The following is a 24,662-nucleotide window of genomic DNA, read 5'->3' on the forward strand; positions in this document are numbered from 1 at the left end:
TTCTCATTCATTTCTTTAATGTGTAGGAGTTCTGAATTATCAGATGAAAGGGACCTTATATACATATTGGAGACTCATTAAATAAAAACTAAAATTAGTACCCAAATAGAGAAATGTAGACTGGGAAAATGGGCAGTATATTTCCATGTCTGTGGTATTTCACTTTGCACTAGAGAAAGATGAAGTGGTGATGTGGGATGTATTTATTGTTTTTTCTTGGAAATGACATAGAGAAGAACCATCACCAACGAAATAAGCAGGATTTTGCTATTGTAATGAAAATGTCGAGGGAGAAGAAAACTACCTTGCAAAGCAAGCCAAAAGGACATGTTTGCTGTCCAAAAGGATAACTGAAGTGGGCAGGTTTTCATTTACTTGTTATTCATACCCTTTAATGTAACCACCATAGAATCTTGGTTAAGCTTCCTGGTATCAAGCCTACTTCATTTACATACCATCTCTGTACATCTCATTCTATTGGCTGAAAGGCTGGTTACAGTCAGGAAGACCTAGGTTCTAACAGACAGCAAACAATGGTATTGTTTGGGTAAAGCATTCAATCGTCCCATATTCCAGGCAAGTCTCTTGCAAAGCAAGGCTCTGAAATAAATAAACAAACAAATATATGAATGAAATTTTTTGTAAAGGCTTTGGCAACTTTTACTGCCCTACCAGGGCCAAGTCACAGCCCAAACTCATATGCATATAATGGCTGCCCGAGCCCCACCATTGTATAATTGCAACACTGCAATTAGAAAACCGCAAGAGAAGTCCAAAGCTATGCATACGTCCATGCATGCAAGACCAATGGTGAGAGCACCAGCAGAAGTATAAAGCTCAATCAGAAATAGCATTAGAACCAGAGAATGAAGAAGAACCCAGCAGCAGAAAAGATACAGGGCTACTGAACCAGACCAAGACAGATTCACCCAAGAATTCGTGGAACCAAGATCACCCAACTCAACCACCACTCCAGAGGAAATGAGCTTGAAGAGTACGATAATGGAAGACTTGGAATATGATTTCCCAGGGGGCACTGTGGGGTGGGGGTAGGAGAGGGTAGTAAAGCTCTTTCCCTGGGTTTAAGCCAGAGACAAATTTAACACCATTTCCTTTTCCTCTACAAGAACCTCAAGCTTCCTTCAAAATTCAGCTTAGGAATTACTTCTGAGAGAAGGCCTTTCCTGATATATGCCCAGCTGTTAATGCTTTCTTCCCCAATACAACCAGAAGTTATCTTGTACATTTATATATATTTAGTATGTGTTCAAGTTATATACCCATTGTCTCAACAAAGGCATGCCTTGAGAGCAAGGGAGAGTATCCTTTTTTGTCTTTTACCAGACTTCAACACAATGACTGCCACCATAAGTAGACCCTCAATAAAAGGTTGCTGAATTGAACTGAAGTGAAATGAGCTTCCACCAAGACCAGGATCCTCTCCTTATTCTCAGGCTGAATCTGACTTCCCTGAGAAGCCTGTTCCCAAATACAGCACAGACACCAACACTTTCAGCCTTGGTGCAGCCTTTAAATGTAGAAGTGAGGGGAGATGACACAGAATGGCAAGAGGGGAAGCAAAGAGGAAAAATGAAAAGAAGGGGAAAAAAGCCTTGTGGTACACCAGAGAAATATCAGAGAGGTGAGTTAAACTAGCACCTACAAGGAAAGATGAGAACAAAGGGATTTGTAGAAAGAAATTCTTCTACAAAGAATCCCTATCAGATACGTGGCATCTTTAATTCATAATATTCAGATAGAGGCAAAATATAGCTTTATAATTAAATGTTGGAAATAATGAAAAAGTTTTGACAAGCTTGGAGTCCCCAATTTTAAGAATTTTTGACCTGTAGTTCAATTATTTTTTGTTCAAATAGAGTTAGTACCACAAAATCTAGAAAGGGTACTGAAGGTCAAAATTATGATTACCTGGTTTATCCAAAGTCAATTCATTTCAATCAGCAATTTCACTGCCTGTATGCTTTATTTTTCATTGTGCTTACTTTTTGGCATTTTCTATGAGCCTGCTCCCTCACCTTTAGAAACCACCTCTCTCCCCACTCTTTTCTGCTTTGCAGCATTTCAAATACATTTATCCTTTCCTTTAGTTCCTCATGCTCCAAGGATAACAAGGGGCTTCATAAGAACTGACATAAGATGAAAGATTACTAAAAATCAGGGATTCCTGCATCGACAGTCTAAGGGTGCCTGCACTAAGTTCTGCTGCTGCTTCCTAAGGTTTCGGGAGTGTTCTAGGATTCACTGAGCAAATTACTGAGACACTGAGGTTGTGATGGCAGCATCTAAGAGGCGTGCCCCACACACAAAGATGCAACAGAGCTCCCAGCTTCTCATAAAGAGTGGCTGAAAAGAGTCCATCACCTACTTTTCTAACTAGAGACCCCATTCTAGGTCCTACCCAACTCAAGCTAGAAAAAACTGTCTGAGGACCCTTTTGAGGAGGTTCCAGAAACCCAATGGTTCTCCTATGAATACACATCATTAGAAAAGTATTCAGCCCAAGTCAAAGATCCATATATTTTCTGGAATATAGCCAAATAACCAAGAGAGACTGTGCAACACAACTGCCATGTAGTGTGGCTAGCCAAATCCAAACTGAAAACGTGCTAAGAGGCCATGAATAAGCATTCATGGAAAGAGTCCTACAGAATGGGTTTTGTTTGCTCTTATAAAAACTCTGGCTCAAAAGGATCTTGTTCCTTCCGAGAGGTTAAACACAGGAAAGCAAAACTAAATTGCTATCCCTAGGAATTCTGAAATTTAGTTGTATTGAATTCCCCCACATACACAGCAAAGCACCTCTTGTTAAACAAAAGAAATCATATTTTCTACATGCTATCCCAGCTGCTAATATTTCTAAAGGACCTTTTCCTGAAGATTAGAATTGTTTTCAACAAAAACTTAAGCACCTAAGGAAACAACGTACTTGTTACTCTACACAGCAAATTTGTCAAGAGTACAAAAGAAACACACAAATCCTCATTTTCAGGTCAAAGTGGCCATCTACCCAGAGTAAACTTAGTCCAATGATGTCAAGAATGCTCAAATATTAATCTTTAAGGTACTTGGAGAAACCCCAACATTTTCATATCTATTTATTTAGACACTAATCCTTGGTACTATATAATATATAGATATATATGTGTATACACATATAGTACATATATGTATACACAGAGTATTCCTTCTCTGTTTCTCTCTCTATCAATATGTATTCATATAGATATATCTATGTATCTCTATCTAGGGGGAGCGAGAGAGTATTCTCTTTCTTTCAGACAGATATAGATATGTATATATATATACATATATATCAGACTCTTAAGGATATCTATATAGATATCTTGACAGATATGGAGAATGAATATTCTCTCTATATATGTATGTGACATAGCTATATCTATCTACGGATATCTTTGTATCCCTAAGACTTTAGAGATATCCCTGTATATGCATTACTGATACCTTTCTAAGGTATTAAGATATTATGCATATATATCCTATGTGTGTGTGTATTTCTATATCGATATATATCACACACACCCCCCAAACACATAGGATATATATATATGCCTTAGAAAGGAATCAGTAATGCATATACAGGTTGTCCCTAAAGTCTTAGTACAGCTTTAAGCTTCACCAGCTTTAAAACCCCACTATGACTTTGGGGACATGGTATATTTAAGGACAATATAAACAATACCCTTCCAAGTACTCATCCATAGATGAGCTAGACCACATCTGTGTTCTTCAGTTTTGGGAGGGGAAAAGCCCCTCATGGAGAAATCCAGGACCACTTTTAAAGTGGGAAGGGATCATCAGACAGTTTGCAAGCTCCTGTCTCCCAGAACCGCAGGAGGTCTGTACCTTTCCCCCTTCTCCCAGTCCATTCATCTTTCTAGGTCTCCCCCCCAACCCGCCCAGCCACTTCAGTGTCCATTCGTCCGTCTGTCTGTCTATCCATCCATCCATCCATCCATCCTCACTGAGCAGCCCTTCCCCCAGGCTCCCAGTGTGTCCCAGCTCCGCCACGGCGGGCAGGTGGGAAGAGGCACAGTGGCTCCAAGGGCGCATTGCTCTCTCCATGCGCCCTTCCCTCCGTGCCTACCTCCTCCCTCCACGCCTCCATCCACCCGTGCCCGCTTGCCCGGCCGCCGCCGCAGAGGCGCGCGCGCGCACACGCGCGGGCACACAGGGGCACACACACACACACACACACACACACACACACACACACACACACACACACACACACACACACACACACACACACACACACACACACACACACACACACTCACTCACTCACACAGGAGGCAGCAGCATCATCTCCATGGTGGCTCCCGCGGGGCTTCAGAAGGCAGGTACAGCGTACGCCCGCCAGCACCATTCCAGCCTCGAACCTCGGCACACTCGGGCCATCCGCCCCGGCGGCGGCGGCGGGGGAGGGACGAGGACGACGAGGCTGGCAGCGGTCCTGGACGGTAAGGGGGCTGCCTCCGGGGGCGAAGCGCACTCAGCCTCGCTGGCTCCGCATGGGCCGGAGGGACGCGCAGCCCGCCCGCGCCTCGCTGGACGCTAGCGCTCGCAGCCTCCGGCCATCGCCGCCTCTCCGAGCGCGCCCCGTCTCCGCTCCTGCTCTTTCCTCCACGCCCTCCCCTAGCTCTGTCGGGGGAGCTCTCTCTCCAGTTGTGGGAACAGCTGCTGCTGCTGTCGCTGCTGCCACCGAGACGGGCTGGTTCTGCCCACTTCCGGGTTCAGGCTGGGACGACGCGGACGGCTAATGACGGGCGGCTGATGCAAGCCTTGAAGTGGCTGAAGAGAGCCCTCCCTCTGCGCCGCCTCTTCCTCCTCGCCTCTGCTGCGCCGGGCTGCTCGCGACTGGGGAGGGCTGCGGGGTACCCAGGTCGGGAGAGGGGGAGTGTTTGAAGCAGCCTTCCTAGGCTCTGATGCAACTGCTTCCCTCACCCCTCTCACCCCACCTCCTCGTGCTACGTCATCTTTTGGGGGAGGAGACCCACGTCTGGAGGAGGGAGCCTCTGCTAGCAGCCCCGGGAACCACTGGGTCCAAAGATCCTAGAATCGTAGGATTCCAGCTGGAAGGAGATCGCTGAATCCAACCCCTGCCTTTTGCGGTGGTGGAGGGTGGGGGGGTGGGGGGTGGCGAGAAAGGGAGGCCCGGGAAACATTTGGCACCTGAGGAGATACATAGCATCCCTGGCCAGGAAATGAGTACCTTTGAAAATACGGGATAATCTACTTGGAGCAGCTGGGATTTTGTTGGTGCCTCGTCCCGCTGCACGGATGCAGAGCAGAATCGCTTCGTGCTTTAGACTTGGAGAATTGCTGTGACTGGGAGGAAATCACCACCAGGTGGCCAAGCTGATGGTGAGCCGCTGCGGACAGTGGGACTGGTCCTGAGGCTGACACAAAATTACAGAACAGGAGAGTTGGGAGAGAACTGAGCGGACACCCACGTATACGCTGGTCCCATCTCTTTGGGTTTGTGTTGGGAAACCCTTAGGTCGTACCCAACAGTGTTTATGCTTCCCTGGCTGAACCTTCAGGAATTCAGGATCGCCCTGAAAAGTGAGCTAACCATACCCCAGGAAGGGAACTGGAAAGGAATTTAGAAGTAATCTGATCCAAACCCCACCTCTCTCCCTTTTACAGATAAAGAACCTGAGGTCTAGAGGAATGAAATCCAAGGTCAAACAGCAAGTAGAATCAGCTTTCAAACCCAGGACCTCCGACTTCAAATCTAGTGCCCTTTCTACCACTGCACCACATTGTCAGATGGAATGAACCTTCCCGTCCTGCCTCATCATGGCATAGAGGTTACCCTAAGTTCAGGACAGATATGCCAGGAAATCGAAAGTGCTTATGGACCCCAATTGTCAACCTCTGTCTCCTCCCAGATACCAAGTGTGATGGAATTAAAGATACCAGAAATATTGAAATACACATACACAAAATACATTTGTCCTAACTTCTTCTTCCTGGTATATGGGGAAGATACCTAACTTTTTTCCTTTTTTTATTCTGCAGTTAACAAACACCCCCCCCCCCCCATCGACATTTCCATAAACATAATACTACAGAAGAAAAGATGATTGTACAGAAAAGGTGACTGCATATGAATCCGCAAATCTCCATTATATTGTTTAGTTCTGTTCTACCCTTCACAACCCCATTTGGAGTTTTCATGGCAAAGATACAGAAGTGGGTTGTCATTTCCTTCTCCAGCGCATTTTACAGATGAGGAAACTGAGGCAAAAGGTGAAATGGCTTGCCCAAGATCACACATCTAGTAAGTGCGTGAGGGCATTCTATCCGCTGTATCACCTAGCTTCCCCTTCTGTTATGAAACTCTTGCTTTTTAAAAGACGTATGATGGATTTAAGCGACTTTGATGAGGGAGGGGGAAGGAGGCAACATTATTCCCTTTCCCTCCAAAATCCCTCCTTCCAAAGAAAAGAAAAGAAACAAAGTCCTTGTAACAAATAAGTGTAGTCACATAAAACCAATCCAGACTTTGGTCATTTGTGAAGAAACATGTCACCTTCTGTATTTGAATTCAGCACCTCTCTATCAGGAGATGGGTAGCCTTCTTCATCATTTATCATTGGGTGTGTTTTTTTATTGTGGATGGTCCTTGCATTTGTCTGTTCTTAAGTCTCTTAAAGTTGCATTTCTTTACGTTGCTGTTGTGAATGTAGGTTGCACAGTGAATAGAGCTCTGAGCTGGAGTTAGGAAGACCTGAACTCAAATCTGACTCCAGATATTTGTGTGACCCTGGCCAAGTCATTTTAATCTCTGTATGCCTCAGTTTCCTCATCTGTAAAATGGGATCTTATAGCACCTGCTATTGTTGTTGTAAAGATCAAATCCCAACACATAGTTATCACTATATAAATGTTACTTATTATGTAGAAATTATTCTCCAGTTTCTGGAGGTCTACAAGAGGTCTACCTCCGTTCATACAAATGTTCGTTGTTTCCATTAGATTTGTATACTATATATTCTTCAGGTATTCTCTCCAATTGATGAGTTCCACCTCTCCTTACTTTCCAGTTCTTTGCTACAATAAAAAGAGAAGGATGCTATAGCACATTTCCTCTTTCTCTGGTGTCTTTGGAGACAGGAACCGATAACGTGGTATTACTGAGTCAAACGTTATGTATAGTTTAGTGACTTGGGGGGGCCGGGTATAGTTCCAAATTGTTTTCCAGAAGGTATGGACAAATTGACACCTCTTCCAAAAATGAATGTGTGCCTAATTCCTACAGGTACTCTAATAACTGAAATTTTCTGCCAAATCTAGGTGTGAGATAGAATGTCAAATTTGCTTTAATTTTCATTTCTCTATTTATTAGCAAGTTGGAGCATTTTTTTTTTCAAATATCTGTACATAACTAGGATTTCTTCACTCAGGAACTGCCTGTTCATACTTTTTGACCATTTATATATTGGGCTGTCAATTTTTTGCATATCTTAGTTATCAGACCTTTGTTGGAAACATTTGCTGAAAATATTTTTTTCCCAGTTGTTTCCCTGCTGGTTTTAAAGGTATTGATTTGATTTGTGCAAAAACTTTACAATTTTATGTTATCAAAATTGTTCATTTTATCTCTTGTGAATGTGTCTATCCTTTGTTTGATTGTAGAACTCTTCCCCTATCCATAGCTGTACAAGGAAGTTCCCTTCCTGATCTTCTCATTTGTTTATGATATGACATTTTTATATCTAGATCATGTATTTTTTTGGAACTTGTCTTAGTATTTAACATGAGATCTTTATCTAAACCTAATTTCTGCCAAACTGCCTTCCAGTTTTCCCAGCATCTTTTGTCAGATAGTGAATCACTAGCCAATAGGATATCAGAATCTTTGAGTTTATTGAATAGAATGATAGGCCTGGAATCAGGAAAAACTGAGTTCAAATTCAACTTTAGACCCCCTACTAGCTGGTGATCCTGTGCAAATTACTTAACCTCTTTTTGACTTAGTTTTCTCATTTGTAAAAATGGAGATAGTAAGAGTACCTACCTCTGAGGGCTGTTGTGAGCATCAAATGAGATAATAATTATAATTAAACACAGTGTAAACTATGTGCAGTGCCTAGTACACAGTAAGCTCACTGGACATATGTTAACCGTAGTTGTGTTTGTTTCTGCATGCTGATCACCTAATCTGTTCTACTAGTACCCTTCTTTCATTTTTAACCTGTACTAAGTAATTTTAATGATTATGACTTTGAATTATAGTTTGAGATCTGATATTCCCTTTCCTTGACACTGTTGTTTTGCTTTCTTAACTTACCTTCAGATTCTCAACCTTTTTGTCCTCTAAATGAATTTTATCATCTTTGTTTTCTAGCTCCATAAGGTGACCCTTTGGTATTTGATTACTGGATCAATTAAGTAAGTTCCTTTAGGTAGTTTTACTATTTTATTATGTTAGTATAACCTGATCATGAGCAATTAATATCTTTCTAATTACTTTTGTTTGTATTTCTATAAAGAATGTTTTGTAATTGTTGTCATAAAGTTCCTTTGTGTACCTTGGTAGGCAGATTCCAAAATATTTTATATATTTTGAAAGACATTTTTCAAAAATCTCTCCTACTAGGATTTATATACAATATACAGAAGTAAACATTTTGTAGAAGAAGGAAATATAGAGATGACTTGATAATTTGAGTTAGTTTGTTTTATATTCTACTAATTACCTGAAATTATTAGCTATTTTAATTGAACTTAGTTGACTCTAAGTTGTTTGAAATAATCATCTGCAAAACCCAATAATTTTACTTATTCACTGCCTATGCTTGTTCCCTCAATTTTTTTCTTGTTATTACTATATTTAGTCATTATAGCACTATATCAAATGGTAGTGGGGAAGGGAGGAAACAAGAATTTATTAAGCACCTACTATGGGGTCACTGTGCTAAGCATTTTACAACACTATCTCATTTGCCAGCGAGCATCCTTGCTTTACCCCTCTTCTTGCTGGAAAGGTCATAAGTGTTCCTCCATTAAATAAAATGCTGGATCTTGTTTTTAGATAGATACTTTTTGTCATATTAAAAAAAGGTCTATTTATTCCTAAGCTTTTTAATGTTTTTTTCTTAGCAAAACTGGATATTGTATTTTATCAAAAAAGCTTTTTCTTCATCTTTTTGATACAATCGTGATTTTTATCGTTTTTGTTGTTAATATGCTCTATTGTGGTTATAGTTTTTCTAATATGCAATCAACCATTCATTCCTGGTATAAATCCAACCTGGTCATAATATATAATTTTTTCTGATATGTTACTGTAGATACATTATATAAATGCTTATTTCTTATTCCCTCCCTAGTTTCCTCCTCTGTAATGAGGCTGAACTGCTAACCCTTCCAATTTTAAATCAATCCTATAGTGATAAAGGAATGTTTCTTCAGTGCAAGACCAACAGTTGTCACCAGGCAGATCAGATGGAATATGGCAGAGAAAGCTATATTCTGCCACCACTGGACTCTGGCAGATCCATACTCATGGATTAGATTCAAGGAAACCTTTCCCTGGAATCCTCGGATCTAATCCAGCTGACATGAAAATTCCTGCTGCAGCCTTTCATTCCTTACATTCTGAGACTCCTCCTGCCAAAAACCAAAATAGACTTGCAAACCTCTATACTCTCCTACTACAAATATTTTCCTGCTTTACCTGCCTGCATTCAGTTTGGCTAAGTGCCAAATGTGAACCTACCAAACAAATCTTGTATCGGGTTATGTTCTGAGATGGTAACAATTGGCAGATATGGTGACAGTAGCTCATATTTATAAAACATTTTTCCTTGCAACAATCCTCCCAGATGGACAGTGCAAGTGTTATTATCCCCATTTTACAGATTACAAAATAGAGTGATTGGATGGCTTACTCATAACCACAAATTAAGAAGCATTTTCATGGAGAAGTGGAAAAAGGTCTGGATTTAGATTCAGAGGGCCAGATCTCCAATCTGAACTCTGCCACTGACTCTTTATCTGACCTTGGACAAGTTGTTTCACCTTTGTTATTCAGTCTTTTTCAGTTATATCTCACTCTTTGTAATCCCATTTGATAAAGATACTGGGCAGAGATACTGATATTGTTTGTCATTTCCTTCTCCAGCTCATTTTACAGATGAGAAATTGAGGCAAATGAAGTTAAATGACTTGTCCAGGGTCACACAGTTAGTAAGTGTCTGAGGCCACATTTGAACTCGGGAAGATGAGTCTTCCTGACTCCAGTTCTGCACCACCTAGCTGTACCTGATTTCAGTTTTATTATCTATTAAATGAGCTGCTCCAACCTGATCTGTAAAATGAGGGATTTGAACAAGATGACCAACAAGGTTCCTTCCAGCTCTCAACCTATAACCCTGTCAGTTCCTCCCTGAGCCTCAGTTTCTGCATATGCAAAATTACACAATTGGAATAGATAATCTCTACAATTCCTTCCAGCTCTAAATTTATGACAAACCTAGGATCCTAAGTTTCAGAACAAGAAGTTGATCTCCTAATTCCAAGTCCAGCACCATGGGGACAGGAACCATGTTTTATTTTTCATCTTTCTATCTTCCCTAGCACACTACATATGAAAAAATAATCTATATATGAATGTAATGGAATACAGTTGTGCTATAAGAAATGATGAACAGGAAGACTTCAGAGAGGCCTGGAAGGACTTATATGAACTGATGCTGAGTGAAAGGAGCAGAACAAGGAGAACTTTGTACACAGCAACAACCACAATGTGCAAGGAATTTTTCTGGTAGACTTAGCCCTTCACAGCAATGCAAGGACCTAAAAAATTCCCATTGGACTTTTGAGGCAAAATGCTTTCCACATCCAGAGAAAGAACAATGGAATTGGATCGCAGAATAAAGCAGACTATTTTCTCTTGTGTTTTGTTTTGGTTTGGTTCAGTTTTTCTCATGGTTTCTCCCATTCATTTTAATTCTTCCATGCAGCATGACTAAGATGAAAATGTATTTAATAAGAATGCATGTGTAGATCCCATATAAAATTGCATGCTGTCTCAAGGAGGGAGGGAGGAAGGAGAGGGGAAGAAAGGGAGGGAAAGAAAATCTAAGATTTATGGAAGTGATTGTAGAAAACTGAAAACAAATTAATTAATTTTTTAAAATACTCTAAATTACTAATGATTAGAGAAATGCAAATTAAAACAACTCTGAGGTACCACCTCACAACTATCAGATTGGCTAATATGACAAAAAAGGAAAGTGATAGATGTTGGAGACATAGGAAAATTGGGTCACTAATGCATTGTTGATGTAGTTGTGAACTATTCCAACCATTCTAGAAAGCAATTTGGAACTATGCCCAAAGGGCAATCAAACTGTATGTCTTTTCATAAAGCAATACCACTCCTTGTTTGGTATCCCAAAGAGAGCAAAGAAAAAGGAAAAGGACCTTCTTCAACAAAAATATTTTTAGCAGCTCGTTTTAGGGTAGCAAAGATGAGGTGGTGAGAACACATAAAAGAACTATACAAGAAAGATCTTAACATTACCAATAACCATGATAGCGTAGTTACTGATCTAGAGTCAGATATCCTGGAGAATAAAGTCAAGTGGGCCTTAGGAAGCAGTGATAACAATAAGGCTGGTGGAGGTGATGGAATTCCAGCTGAGCTATTTGAAACCCTGAAAAGTGATGCTGTTAAAGTACTGCACTCAATATGCCAGAAAATTTGGAAAACACAACAGTGGCCACTGTTGCCAAGAAATGTTCAAATTACTGAACAATTGTGCTCATTTTACAGGCCAGCAAGATTATGCTTAAGGTTCTATAAGCTATGCTTCAGCAATATATGAAACGAGAAATACCTGAAGGCCAGGTTGGCTTTTGAAGAGGCAGAGGAACTAGAGACCAAATTGCCAACATTTGCTGGATTATGGAGAAAGCAAAGGAGTTCCAGAAAAACATGAACTTTGCTTCACTGACTACACTAAAACCTTTGACTGTGTGGATTACAACAAAATAAGGTAATTTCTTAAAGAGATGGGAATACCAAATTATCTTATTTGTCTGCTGTTTAGCCTATATGCAGGTGAAGAAGCAACAGTTGCAACTGAACATGGAACAGCAGATTGGTTTAAGACTGGAAAATGAGTACAACAAAGCTATATATACCTTATTTATTTAGATAAATATATCATTTATATATTATATATATTATATATTAAATATACCTTATTTATTTAGCTTCTATGCAGAGTACATCATGAGAAACATCAGGCTGGATGAATCAAAAGCCAGAATCAAGGTTGCTAGGGAAAATATCTACAATCTCAGATATGCAGATGATACCACTCTGATGGCAGAAAGTGAAGGGAAATTAAAAAGATTCTTGATGAGGGTGAAAGAGGATATTATATAAGCTGTCTTGAAGCTTAACATTAAAACAACTCAAGATCTTAGCAACTGGTTGCCTTACTCAGATAGCGAGAGAAGAAATAGAAGCAGTCATATTTTTTTATTCTTGGTATTAAAGATCACTGCGGACAGTGAATACAGTCCTGAAATTAAAAGATGCTTGCGCCTTGGAAAATTATGGCAAATCTAGATAGCATACTAAAAAATCAGAGATATAAGCTTGCTGTGAAAGGTCCATATAATCAAAGGTGTGGTTTTTCCAGTAGCAATGTATAGCTGTGGGACTTGGACTATAAGGAAAACTGAGCACTGCAAAATCTATGCTTTCAAATTATGGTGCTGGAGAAAATTTTTGAGAGTCCCGTGGACAGTAAGGAGATCAAATAAGTCAATACTTAAGGAAATTAATTTAGACTATTCACTGGATGGTCAAATACTGATGTTGAAGCTTAAATTCTTTGGCCACATAATGAAAGGATGGGAATCGTTGGGAAAGATGAAAGGCAAAAGGACAAGAGGATGGCAGAAAATGAGATGGATAGATAGTATCATGAAAACAATAGGCATAAACTTGGACAGACTTTGAGAGATAGTGGAGGATAAAAGGGTCTGGTGTGCTGTGGTCTGTGGAGGTCACAAAGAGTCAGAAATTATTGAACAACAACAAAGAATTGGAAATTGAGAGGATACCCATCAATAGGGAAATGGCTGAACAAGTTGTTGTATATGATTGTGCTATAAGAAATGAGGAGAAGGATGCTTTCAGAAAAACCTCGAAAGACTTGCATGAACTGATACAAAGTGAAGTGAGCAGGACCAGGAGAGCATCATACATAACAATAGCCATATTGTATAGTGACCAACTATGAATAATTTAGTTATTCCCATAAATACAAAGATCCAAGACAATTCTGAAGGACTTTTGACCTATTCACTTCCAAAGAAAGAACTGAAACTAAATGCAGATCAAAACATACATTGTTATTTTTACTTTATTTTTCTTGGAGTTTTTTTTTACTACATTTTCTTTCACAACATGACTAACATGTTTGTATGACAACACATGTACTGCTTTTTTGTGTCAATGTTGGATAGGGGAAGGAGAACAGGAGAAAATTTGGAATTCAAAATTATTTTTAAAAATGAAGGTTAAATTTGTTTCTACATGTAATTGGAAAAAAATAAAATATTAAAAAAAAAATTTAAGTTATATCTCCACGAGTAATTATAACCTGGAACTTGTTTTGTTTTAATATTTTGGGGATTATGTCTTAATATAATTAGCATCCTTTTTAATCCTATGTATTTTATTATTATGTATTTGAAAATATTATTCTGCAAAATGATCATTAGATTTCATCAGACTTCCAAAAGGATAGGTGACATAAAAAAAATTTAGGACCCCTTGTGTTCGTTGCTTGAGGGTCAGAGAAACTGAGGGACTTGCCCATGATTACACCTTGCTACTCCAATTCCAACTAAAATAGTCCGTAAATATGAAAGACAAGGATAGAAAAATACCGATTAGAAAGTTCCCTTCATATTGTGGGCCATGATAGCAAACCTAGGGGGTGGAAAACTATTCCTTGAAGTTGAAAGTGCAGAGGGCCAATAGAATATTTCATAAAAGGGTCTTGAAATAACTTTTGAATCTATATTAAAGAGAAAGGCACATTTATGTGGCCCATCTTTATCATCTGGGAAGTAACTTAATAGAAGCAGCTGAAATAGCATCTGAATGTGCTGGAACTGATCACATTCTTAAGATCAGCAGCAATTTTGAGGTGGCCGAGAAGCCTAACATTATTGATTTCTCTCTGTGTAGAACAGGCTCTGTACCACAGGGGCTCATTAACTCAGCTGGTAGGAACATGATGCCAAGGAGGCTATGGGTTTCTGTTTCAGTCCCTATATGGGTCATTTACCTTAGCACAGAGGCCAGCCTTAGACTGAAGCCATAGCACCTTAGCAGAGAGTGTAAACTTATCACCACCAGTACTGGAAAAATTACTCATGTCCTTTTATGAGTCTGCATTGTCATTTTCTGAAGCCAAGACTTCATGTGTACAATGGGAGGATATGGCCATGTCTTTCTTCCTGTAAACCAGTGACAATTCTTATTCCATATCTGATGTTACTTTGTAAAGGAAATTCCAGAAGGACTGATAAGGACAGTAAAAACTCTTATTATGCAATTTACTTGGAGAATGGGAGGTTCTAAGCAATATTTTGGTCAAGAAAAAGTTACAACAAGTATGGGAATAAAATATTTAGGGTTTCTTATAGAATTTTAGAATTGGATGAGATGTTACTTGACCCCCTAATCCAGTTCTCTTGTTTTATTGATAATACAACAGAGGGCAAGACGCATTACATTAGTGGTGTCAAACTCCAATAGAAACAAGGGCTACTTAACTATACATAAGGATCCTTGTGGGCTGATATTGCCTTAGATAATTACACAAATTATGTATACACACATGCACACACATCTAAAATGATTAACTTATTTTCCTAAATATTTCCTAATTACATTTTAATCTAGGTCAGGATGCACTTAGGAGTATGGTGAGCTGTTTGCGGACCTGTGGGCCATGTGCTTGTCACCTCTGTGTTATATGACTTACCTAAAGTCACACAGCTTATTGTCATAAGAAAAAGGATTAGAACTCAGGTCTCCTAAGTCTAGGTCCAGTGGATTCAAATAAATGATACAAAATATTCAACACCATACATAGATTATCAATTTTCAAAGGTAAACATACATCAAAGTAAATAATAAAATACCTCTCACAATAAAACTAAATTGAACATAATTTAATTTTGTTTTGATGACTCAGAAGGTATTTCACAATTAGCATTATTTAAATCAACATGCCTATTATTTTCTTCAGTTAGCTTTTGTACCTCCTTTTCCATTTGACCAATTCTACTTTTTAAAAAATTGTCTTCTTCAATTAATTTTTGTCCTTCGTTTTTCAAGATATTGACTCTCGCATAACACTCATTTCTTTTTCCAGTTTTTCTTCTACCTTTCTTATTTGATTTTAAACATCCTTTTTCAGCTCTTCTAATAGGACTTTTTGGGCTTGAAAACAATTCATATTCTCCTTCGATACTTTGCATGTAGGTTTTTTGACATTGCTGTCCTCTTCTGAGTTTGTGTTTTGATCTACCCTATTGCCATAGTAGCTTTCTATGGTCAACCTTCTTTTCTGTTTTTTGCTCATTTTTAAGTGTGACTTTTAAAACTGAACTCTGCTCCTAGGGTACATGGGCCACTGTCCCAAGCTTCTTGTGCTGGGAGCCAGGGGCCTGGTCACTTGCTTTTTGTGCCAGGACTTCAGGGAAATGACTCAAATTTATAAGAACAAGAACCATTTCCCCAGTTGATAAATGGTCAAAATATATGAACAAATAGTTCTCAGAGGAAGAAATTCAAGTTATCAATAGCCAATGAAAAAAATGATGCTTAAATACTACCAAACACCAATCAAATTGATAAAGTTGACCAATAAGGAAGATGGAAAATGCTGGAGGAATTGTGGATAAACAACGGCATTAATGCACTGTTTGTGGAACTCTGAATTCATACAGCCATGCTAGAAAGCAGTTTGGAACTATGCACCAAAAGCTATTAAACTGAGAGACCCTTTGACCCAGAAAGAACATTACAGGGTCTATACCTCCAAAAGAGATCAAAGAAAGAAGAAAAGGACCCAAGTCTGTAAAAATACCTATAGTAGATCTTTTTGCAGTGACAAGAATTGGAAATTGAGGAAGTACCAATCAATTGGGGAATAGTTGAGCATGTGATGATATATTACTATGCTATAAGACAATATGAAAGGGATAGTTTCAGAGAAACTAAAGAAGATTTGTATGAACTGATGCAGAGTGAAGTGAGTAAAACCAAGAGAACAATTTATATAATAGCACAGTATTATAAAGACAGCTTCGAAAGACTTAGGAACTCTAATCAAGGCAATGACCAATCACAATTCCTAAGGACTAATGATTAAACATGCTACCCACCTCCAGAGGGGTGATGCACTCTGAGTGCAGATTAAGACTCTTTTTGGACATGACCAATCTGAAAATATGTTTTGCTTAACTACAAATGTTTGTAATGGATTGTGTTTTTCTTGCCTTCTCAATGGATGTGTTGGCAGAATTGGGAAGATGAGAGGGAGAGAAAGCAGATCTTCCTTTTAAAACAATTAAAAAGAAAAGGAAAGTGGGAGGTTGGGAAGTTACACACAAGGTAGGGGAACATGGTGGCATAATTTGAAGAATGAAAGATGGCTAGTCTGGGCTTTTTTTCAAAATGGTGGTTCTAAGAAAAACATAGGTGGCAGAGGCAAGGAGGAAAAGAATGAAGGAGAGGCATGAGGGATAGGTAGCCAACGAAAATGCACACAGTAGAGAGGTGAAGTGTTTTGTGAGAAGAAGCGAGGATGCCAGTGTCCCTGGATTATGGGGAACGTAAAAGGGAATAAGGGGTAAGAATAGAAAAGTAGCAAGGGACCAAGCTATAAAGAGCTTTGAAAATCAAACAAAGGATTTTATATTTGATTCTGGAGGTAATAGGGAGCTCCTGGGGTTTATTAATTGGAGGGGTGACAGTCAGACCTGCTTTTCTTTTTAAGGAAAATCAATTGACAGCTGAATGAGAAGACACGGGTAGATTTTTGAGTCTGTGGCTTTAAATTGGAAAGCAAAAACCTCAGAAGGCAACATGATGTGGTAGATAAGACATTGAATTTAGGGTCAAGAAGACCTGGATCCAACTCTTGCCTCAGACACTTACTAGCTCCGTGACCCTATGCAAGTCACTTAATTTCTCTTTCACAGTTTTCTCATCTGTAAAATGGGGATAATGACAGCACCTGTTTAATAGGATTGAAGTGAGAATCAAATGAAATGACATGAATATTTTACTTTTCAATCCTGAAAGTGCTATGTAAATGTGACTTATTATTAAAGGGGTTCATTAATATATTTGTTGGAGAGGATCTGTTGTGTCAAAAAATGTATCAATACCTTAAAAAAACCTTTTTAAAGAGAATGTTTAGCCCATGAAAAATTCTAGCCATATGTATATACACAGAGTATTCAATTTTACCCTTTGCCTATCTTAAGATGACACTACTGACCCCACATAAAATGACTATACATTTTTCTAATCTCTCATCTTGGTCTCTTATGATTATTGGCACACATTTGTAAGACAACTGGTAGAGACTTGGAGTACAGTCTGTGGTCATGCAAGCGGGTGAAGCTAATTGAACTTCACAGGCATTAAACTTCATTAGCACAGTGTTCAATCAGTTAAGCCAACAAGCCACAGATTTTTATGATTATTATTTCTCTAAGTTTCCCTCCCCTTTCTTTCTTTGTTATTTTCCTCATCTTTCCTGTATCTATTACTATCCCTCTCCTTTTTCTACTTCTTTTCCATAAGTCATGAGGCTTGAGAAAAGTATCCACATCCATGAAAACCCATTTGAGAGCTTCAACAAGCTTCGGAGAGCTGGGCACAATATAGTAGAAAGAAGGCTACATGTGGAGTCAGTGAGAGTAATTGATTTCTACCTCTGATATTTACTAGCTCAGACCCTCAATTTCTTCATCTTTAAAGTGAGTTTGATACAACCTCTAATATCTATCTCAAAAGATGATAATCATGAGACTTAAGTAAGATTTATATATACATATATTTAAAATTGCAAACTTTAAAGTGCTGTATAAATTTTACTTATTCATTAACAATGGCCACAGTCTATTGGATATTTCATACTTCTGACAAATAAGACCTGGTAAGACAATGTACTAACACCAACCATGGGGGCAGTATCAAATATTAGTGAAAGAGAGTGGCAAGGGTGAATATAGTCGGACAGGGAGACTAATTGTAATTGTAGGTCAGACACAATGGCTTCATTTACCAAGATGCCAAATGTCTCTTAGGAAGGAAGCACAGGTCCTCCAAGCCTTGCTCTCACTATATCCATCTTCTTTGGTTGCATATTTCTTTGATGACCTCCTTTATACTATTTTTTCAGTGTAATTTCTTGTTAGTAGCCTGCTGAACTTCTTTTAGCCAAAGAACGTGAAACTAAAGATGTGTTGTGATTCTTTCCCATTTAAAGATTAATTCAAGGGGCAAAGCAATGGGTTAAGACATAGACTTAGATTCTAGTGCTTGATCTGCAGATCAAGAACATTAACTTGCTCTGTGATCTTCTCCAGGAAGTTTCTTTATCTGTAAAAAATTAAGTAGTGGAACTAGATTAGTGCCCTTCAAGCTTTTGGGATCATAAGACCTATCTATGAAAAAATATTGAGCATCTCCTCATATTTACTACATGTTTACAGCTTCCAAAGTATTTCTCTCTCCACTTATCTGTCCTGAAGCATCTCTCTGAAGCAGTACGTATCTCTCTCCCCAAAAAGCTCCAGTGCCAAGTCTGCCCCTTGAACAGGTATACTTCTTTATATATCCCTCAGCACAGAGCTACTCCTTTCTGATTCCACTAGAATTAGACTCTGAATTTCAATTATAAATTTTGTAGGTAGCATTCTTCAAGACCAGTCCTTAAACTATTCACTAATATTTGCTTCTTTGGGCCATTCCAAGGAATTATGTGGATGACTCAGAGATAGGTACAGTGTGATAAAGAAGTACCTTCTCATTGTTTGTGGAGCTAGAAGAGTTGATGTTTTAGAAGTTGTTGAGTCAGAACTTGGTTGGTATACAGAAGGGATGACATACTTCCTTGTCAAATTGGGGCTTTGAAGAGGCAGAACTACTTGAGTGTGGGGAGGTGGCAACTCTGACTCCCACTTGACATGGCAACTGTGAGCACATGGCTCCTTCTGTCTCTTTCTGTTTATTCTTTCCTGATCTTAGGTGAATTAGTCTTCTGAAATGGAAGTCCCTAGTTGGCATTGTGAGTTTAGAGGTCCAGAGATCCCTTTGCATCTGAATGGCTGCGGCAGCAGTGGCAACTGAAACAGTGATGACCAATAGTAGGGGAAGTAATTGCCAAGGGATGTGGAGAGTTGGTCATCTAAGGGCAGTGGAAGCTTTAGAGATTGTGGTCACTTCTGCTGAAGAGAAATGAGGGCTAGAAAGACACCATTGCTAGGTGCCCAGTGGAGAGCTTTACCTAAAAGAACTCCATGAGGATTCCATGGAGGAAGAAAAAGATTTCTAGAGCCAAGAGTACCCCTTTACCACATGTATCCTCTACACAAGTGACTCATTACCATTATATTTACTTCTGTACCCATTTTCACCATAAATATTGTACTTATTTGGGGAAAGTATGCTCCAGGGTTTTTTGGGGGGGAAAGGGAAGGTATTTCATATCAACTATTTTTAATTGCCATCTCAGTGAGGAAATGAATAAACGTCTATTAAGTGCCCTCTGTATGAAAGGCACTGTGCTAAGTTCTGAGGATATAAATAGATAAGAGAGTCCTTGCTCTTAAGGATTTCCCATTCTAATTGGAGGATACAATAAATATAAGAAGTTTTATCTGCAAGTTAAAAGGAAAGGCCCTTTGGTCCCTAAGGTAAAGTGACAGAACAGATGACAATTAATTTTCTTTAATGTATTTTCTATTAATAAAACCATATTAGCTTCTGATGTAGATCCATTTGATGGGATCAGGGACTTTAATGATAATAAATTTTATGACTGAGGTGGAGGCTGTAGCATCCTAACAAGGAAGTTACCAGGTAGCAGCTCTGCAAGAGATAATTCCCTGTCTGGAACGGTCCTGACTAGTAATCTGAGGGGCACTGCTATTCCCAGGGCTCTTGGGCTACCCACTTGGTTTGTAGAAGTTGGTCAGCAGTTGATAATGATGGTGGCGACTGATATGATGGACCCCTTATTTATTCTCTTAATGATAACTTCAGGGTCCAAGCTAGAAACAGGGCTGATAATACCTTTACTAAAAGCTGTTACCCTTACCAGCTAACTGTTCATGGGGAGCACACTGATGGGGGCTTGTGAGTGACACTACTAAAATCCCAGCCCCTAAAACCCTGAGAGAAGAATTACTCAGACTGGGGCCCCAGCCCGACAATATAAGTGTAAGTTATGAAAATATCCCTAGAGATTATGCTACATATAGATATAATATAATAATTATTTTAAAAGTTATGCAAATGATAAAATATTAAAACTATAAGATAGAGATGAAATAATATTTATCCTAGAGTCCATGGGGATCCACTGGGATTTATTGAGCAGAGAATGGTCAGATCTCTACTTTGGAAAACTTGCTTTGGCATTTATATGGAAGATAGGTGAGAGCAGAAACAAGCCAGGGAGACCAAGTAGGAGGCCACTGCAATAGTTTAAGAAATGGGTGGTAAGGATCTCAACTAAGGTTTGGGCAGAGAGAAGGTGATAGCTGTGATAAATGTAGAGATAGAACCAATAAGATTTAGCAGTTGATGCCCATCAATTGGGAAATGGTTGAACAAGGTGTGGTACATGAATGTAATGGAATGCTATTGTGTTATAAGAAATGATGAACAGGAAGACTTCAAAGAGGCCTGGAAAGACATATATGAACTGATGCTGAGTGAAAGGATCAGAACCAGGAGAACTTTGTACACAGCAACAACCACAGTGTGCGAGGAATTTTTCTGGTAGACTTAGTCCTTCATAGCAATGCAAGAACCTAAAAAATTCCCAGTGGACTTTTGAGGCAAAGCGTCTTCCACATGCAAAGAAAACTATAGAATTGGATGAATGAAGCAGAACATTTTCTTTTGTGTTATGTTTTGTTTTGTTTTATGGTTTCTCCCATTCTTTTTAATTCTTCTATTCAACATGACTATGGTGAAATTGTATTTAATAGGAATGTATGTGTAAGTCATCTCAGGAAGGGAGTGGGGAGGGAGTGGGGCAAGGAGGGGAAGGGAGGGGAAATCTAAGATATGTGGAAGTGATTATAGAACACTAAAAACAAATAAAATAATAATAAAAAAAAAAGATTTGGCAGTTGATCAGATATGGAGTGAAGGAAGATGAGAAGTTGAAGATGATATCAAGGTGGTAAAAACCAAGATCACTTGAAGGATGATTGTGCCATTGGCAGTAATAAAAAAGTTTGGAAGATGAGTAAGTTTTAGGACAAGATAATGTAATAACAGCTATCATCTAGGTTGCAATCTATCCATGCCTGATCATTGTCACTTGATTCATTTTGCCACACCTCAAATGAAAACAAGGGACATGGGCTCTTACTCACCATTCCTTGGCCCTAGGCCCAGAGTCCATCCTTCAAGCGGCACCTTCCCCAGCCAAGAGGTGATTGGGAGTCAGAGGATGGGGGAGGACTTTTCCCAATGTCACCTTCAAAATTTCTACTTTGAAAAACGGTTAGTTTAAATTCTAATTGCCCCGAGGGGCTGACACGCAACTCAGAAAAGGGATGACTGTGAACATATATAACACAGAAAAGGGACCAAGTTAGGGAAAGCTAGGGACTAAGGGAATCTGTGATTGTGTTGGAGACTAGGCCCAGGATTGGCTATCACAACAAACTCAGAATATTACCTGTAGTAGTCCAGGCCTGACTCAATCAAGTCTGGTCACTCAGGTTTGATATAGAAACAAGAAGAAATGCTCACAGTCCATCTAGCAGTTACCTAAAAAAGTTTTATTTAGCCATATCAAGAAAAGACTATTCAGTGAGGATAGACCACTGATTCACTTGGGCATAGCTTTCCTCTGCCAGTGTTGGGCATACTGATCTATGTGTCAGAAGCCTAAGGGAAAAGCTCCAACTTTTTGGTACCTAGGACACCCAGAAGCTACACCAATGACCTCTGACTTAATTCTCAGAGCCAATTAAATCTCTAGAATGGTTTCATTATCTTTTAAAAGTTAACCTGTATGGGATAAAGCTTAGGATATTGCTTCTGCTATACACTTACCTTCTAATCCTCTTATTGGTTAAATGTGCACTCCTTGGGGGTAAGGCCACACCCCTTCTCTGCCATGACAACAGAGCTCCCCACTTGGGAGATTACTGGTCTAGATGACTTCTATGGCCCCTTTCAGCTCTAAAATTCTCTTCTTCATGATTGCTTCAAAATACAGTTACTGTAGAATACAGATGTTATAAAAGCATTTTTCATTTCTAATTTTTTGCCCTATCCATTGCTTAGTTGTTTTCTGTCTTTGTACTGTTGAGTTTAGTGCTTTTATAGAAGGTCGAATTAATAACTAAGGTCAATTTAAACATGTCTTCAATATACTTTATTAATGAAAAAACATCTATTTTATCTTGGAGAAAGTCTGAGTGTGACATTGTCATAGTTATGAGGGTGTAACCTCATATTCAGAAATGCCCATGGGTAGAAAGGGCATGGGTTACTCCTGAGGGATGGTCATACTTGTATTAGTTCAAGTCCCCACCCAGGAGTCTAGAAAAAGATGACTTAGATTACTGGCATGGAAAATTCTCTAGATACATAGTCCTCACTTGGTACCTGACTCTCTCTCCATCATGAAAGTATTTGCTACTCTCTCTAAGTACCCTTAACATGAGTGGGATGAGCTCTAGGATTCTTCTCCTGGAGGAATACTCTTTCAATTGAATAGGTAGATTCACCCATCAGAACCTGTCTCCATTACAAATACAGGTAGAATGTTCTACTTCAGGAGAGGAGATGTGACTCAGTGGAGATAATGTAAAAGGGATTTATGCTTTTAGGATGGGGTTAGGCTAGGTGACATCTGATGATCCTTTTAACCTTCAGTTTCGATGGGTTTATAATGCAGATGAAAAATGAAAATGCACCTATAATTGAACTAATTTCAATTGTCAAAACTCTTGTTAGAAGTCTCCCTGATGCTCTGTATAAATCTTGTCTGTTTTACCTCTTTGAAAATGTAGAGTTGGTTGCATTTGTGTTGCTGGAAGATGCCAACCTCAGTTCCAGCACAGTGAACCAACCAATTATCCTACATCTGTGTTTCCTGGGGAGATGATAGCAAACTGTTTGCTGCAAAGAGTAATTAGAAATCAGCTCTAATTGGGGCAAGAAGTGTCTGAATATAGGTTTCACATCAACATATACCAAGTAAACAGTATTTCTCAGTATTTTTTTGAAGGAAAGGAAAATATTGTAGGGTGGTAGGAGGTGTGACAGATTTAGAGTCAGAAGAGTTGGGTTTGAACCCTGGCTTCACTTATTTATGGCTTCTGGGGCTTTGGGATTTGACCTCTAAACTTTGCTTTCCTTATCTGTGAGATGAAAAGGGTTGAGTTAGAAGTTCTCCAAGATTCTTTCCAGTTCATACAGTGTATCTCATACAGTCACATGGGAGGAGGCACTGAGCATATGGTCCACTAGAAAGGGCCAGGGCACATACTCAGATCCATCATTTCTGTTGCATTAGCCCACGTACTTGGGCCCCTTTACCCTTATTACAATATCAGAGCCAAGTCAATAATTAGCTATAATGCAGTGTGGGCAAAACACCACAGAGGACAATTTGACTATGCATGCAGTTACTTTGAGACTTAAGACCATCTGTTTCCCAGAGAGTTCATTCCCTAGATCCTTTGGGCCCTGGAATAGGAACACAGGGGCAATGAGACCCTGGCAGGGATGACGAGTGAGGAGAAGGCATGGCCAGAGGTTGTTGGGTTGGTTGTCTACCAAAGGGCATCGAAATGTAGGGACAATATCCATTAGAAGGAAGAAGGTTGTCTTGAAGATGTTGGCAGTCCGAAGCAAAGATGGTTTTGTCCTGCGATAGTTATGGTTCTGAGTACGGTGATAGAATAATGGTTGAATTCTTTGGAATCAAAGCACCTTTGTAATAAAGTTAAGTTAAAAGAAATTTTTTTTCAAAAGTCATATACGGGTTGCATCACATACAATATTGTGACAATAATGCTCTATGAATATAGAATGTGTGCATGAAAGGAGCCCCACAGCTGAATCTAAATAAGGTGGATCTGAGAAAATCCAGCAGGGTTTGCCCTAGGCTGCATAACTTTTCCTTAGTTCTGGTGCCTCCTGCCCTCCTGTGGTCATCGCCTGTCCTTTATCTATGATGGCACAGATCTGTTATCAGGTTCATCAGCTTGCTGAGTGGCTGATAACATTATAATATGAAGGACTTTCTGTTGATGATATTTAATGAATCTTTATTGCAACAACCCCCAGG

The 24,662-nt window shown here is 39.2% G+C and overlaps 1 protein-coding gene across 3 annotated transcripts in view; it reads right to left on the reverse strand.

Moving 5' to 3' along the window:
- KLHL2 (kelch like family member 2) overlaps nt 1-4,454 on the reverse strand; it is a 135,792-nt gene extending 131,338 nt beyond the window's left edge. The window contains exon 1 of one of the 3 annotated variants that reach the window (XM_072639732.1): nt 4,331-4,454. In XM_072639732.1, the coding sequence (XP_072495833.1) occupies nt 4,331-4,356 (26 nt within the window). In that variant the 5' untranslated portion in view covers nt 4,357-4,454. Of the gene's footprint in view, nt 1-455; nt 3,379-4,326 lie in introns of those variants that run through there. The other 2 variants (XM_072639733.1, XM_072639734.1) reach the window with 2 other exon arrangements.
- Between the last annotated feature and the right edge of the window lie 20,208 nt (nt 4,455-24,662).

Source organism: Notamacropus eugenii, chromosome 2 (assembly GCF_028372415.1).
Source record: "Notamacropus eugenii isolate mMacEug1 chromosome 2, mMacEug1.pri_v2, whole genome shotgun sequence".
NCBI classification, from domain to species: domain Eukaryota; kingdom Metazoa; phylum Chordata; class Mammalia; order Diprotodontia; family Macropodidae; genus Notamacropus; species Notamacropus eugenii.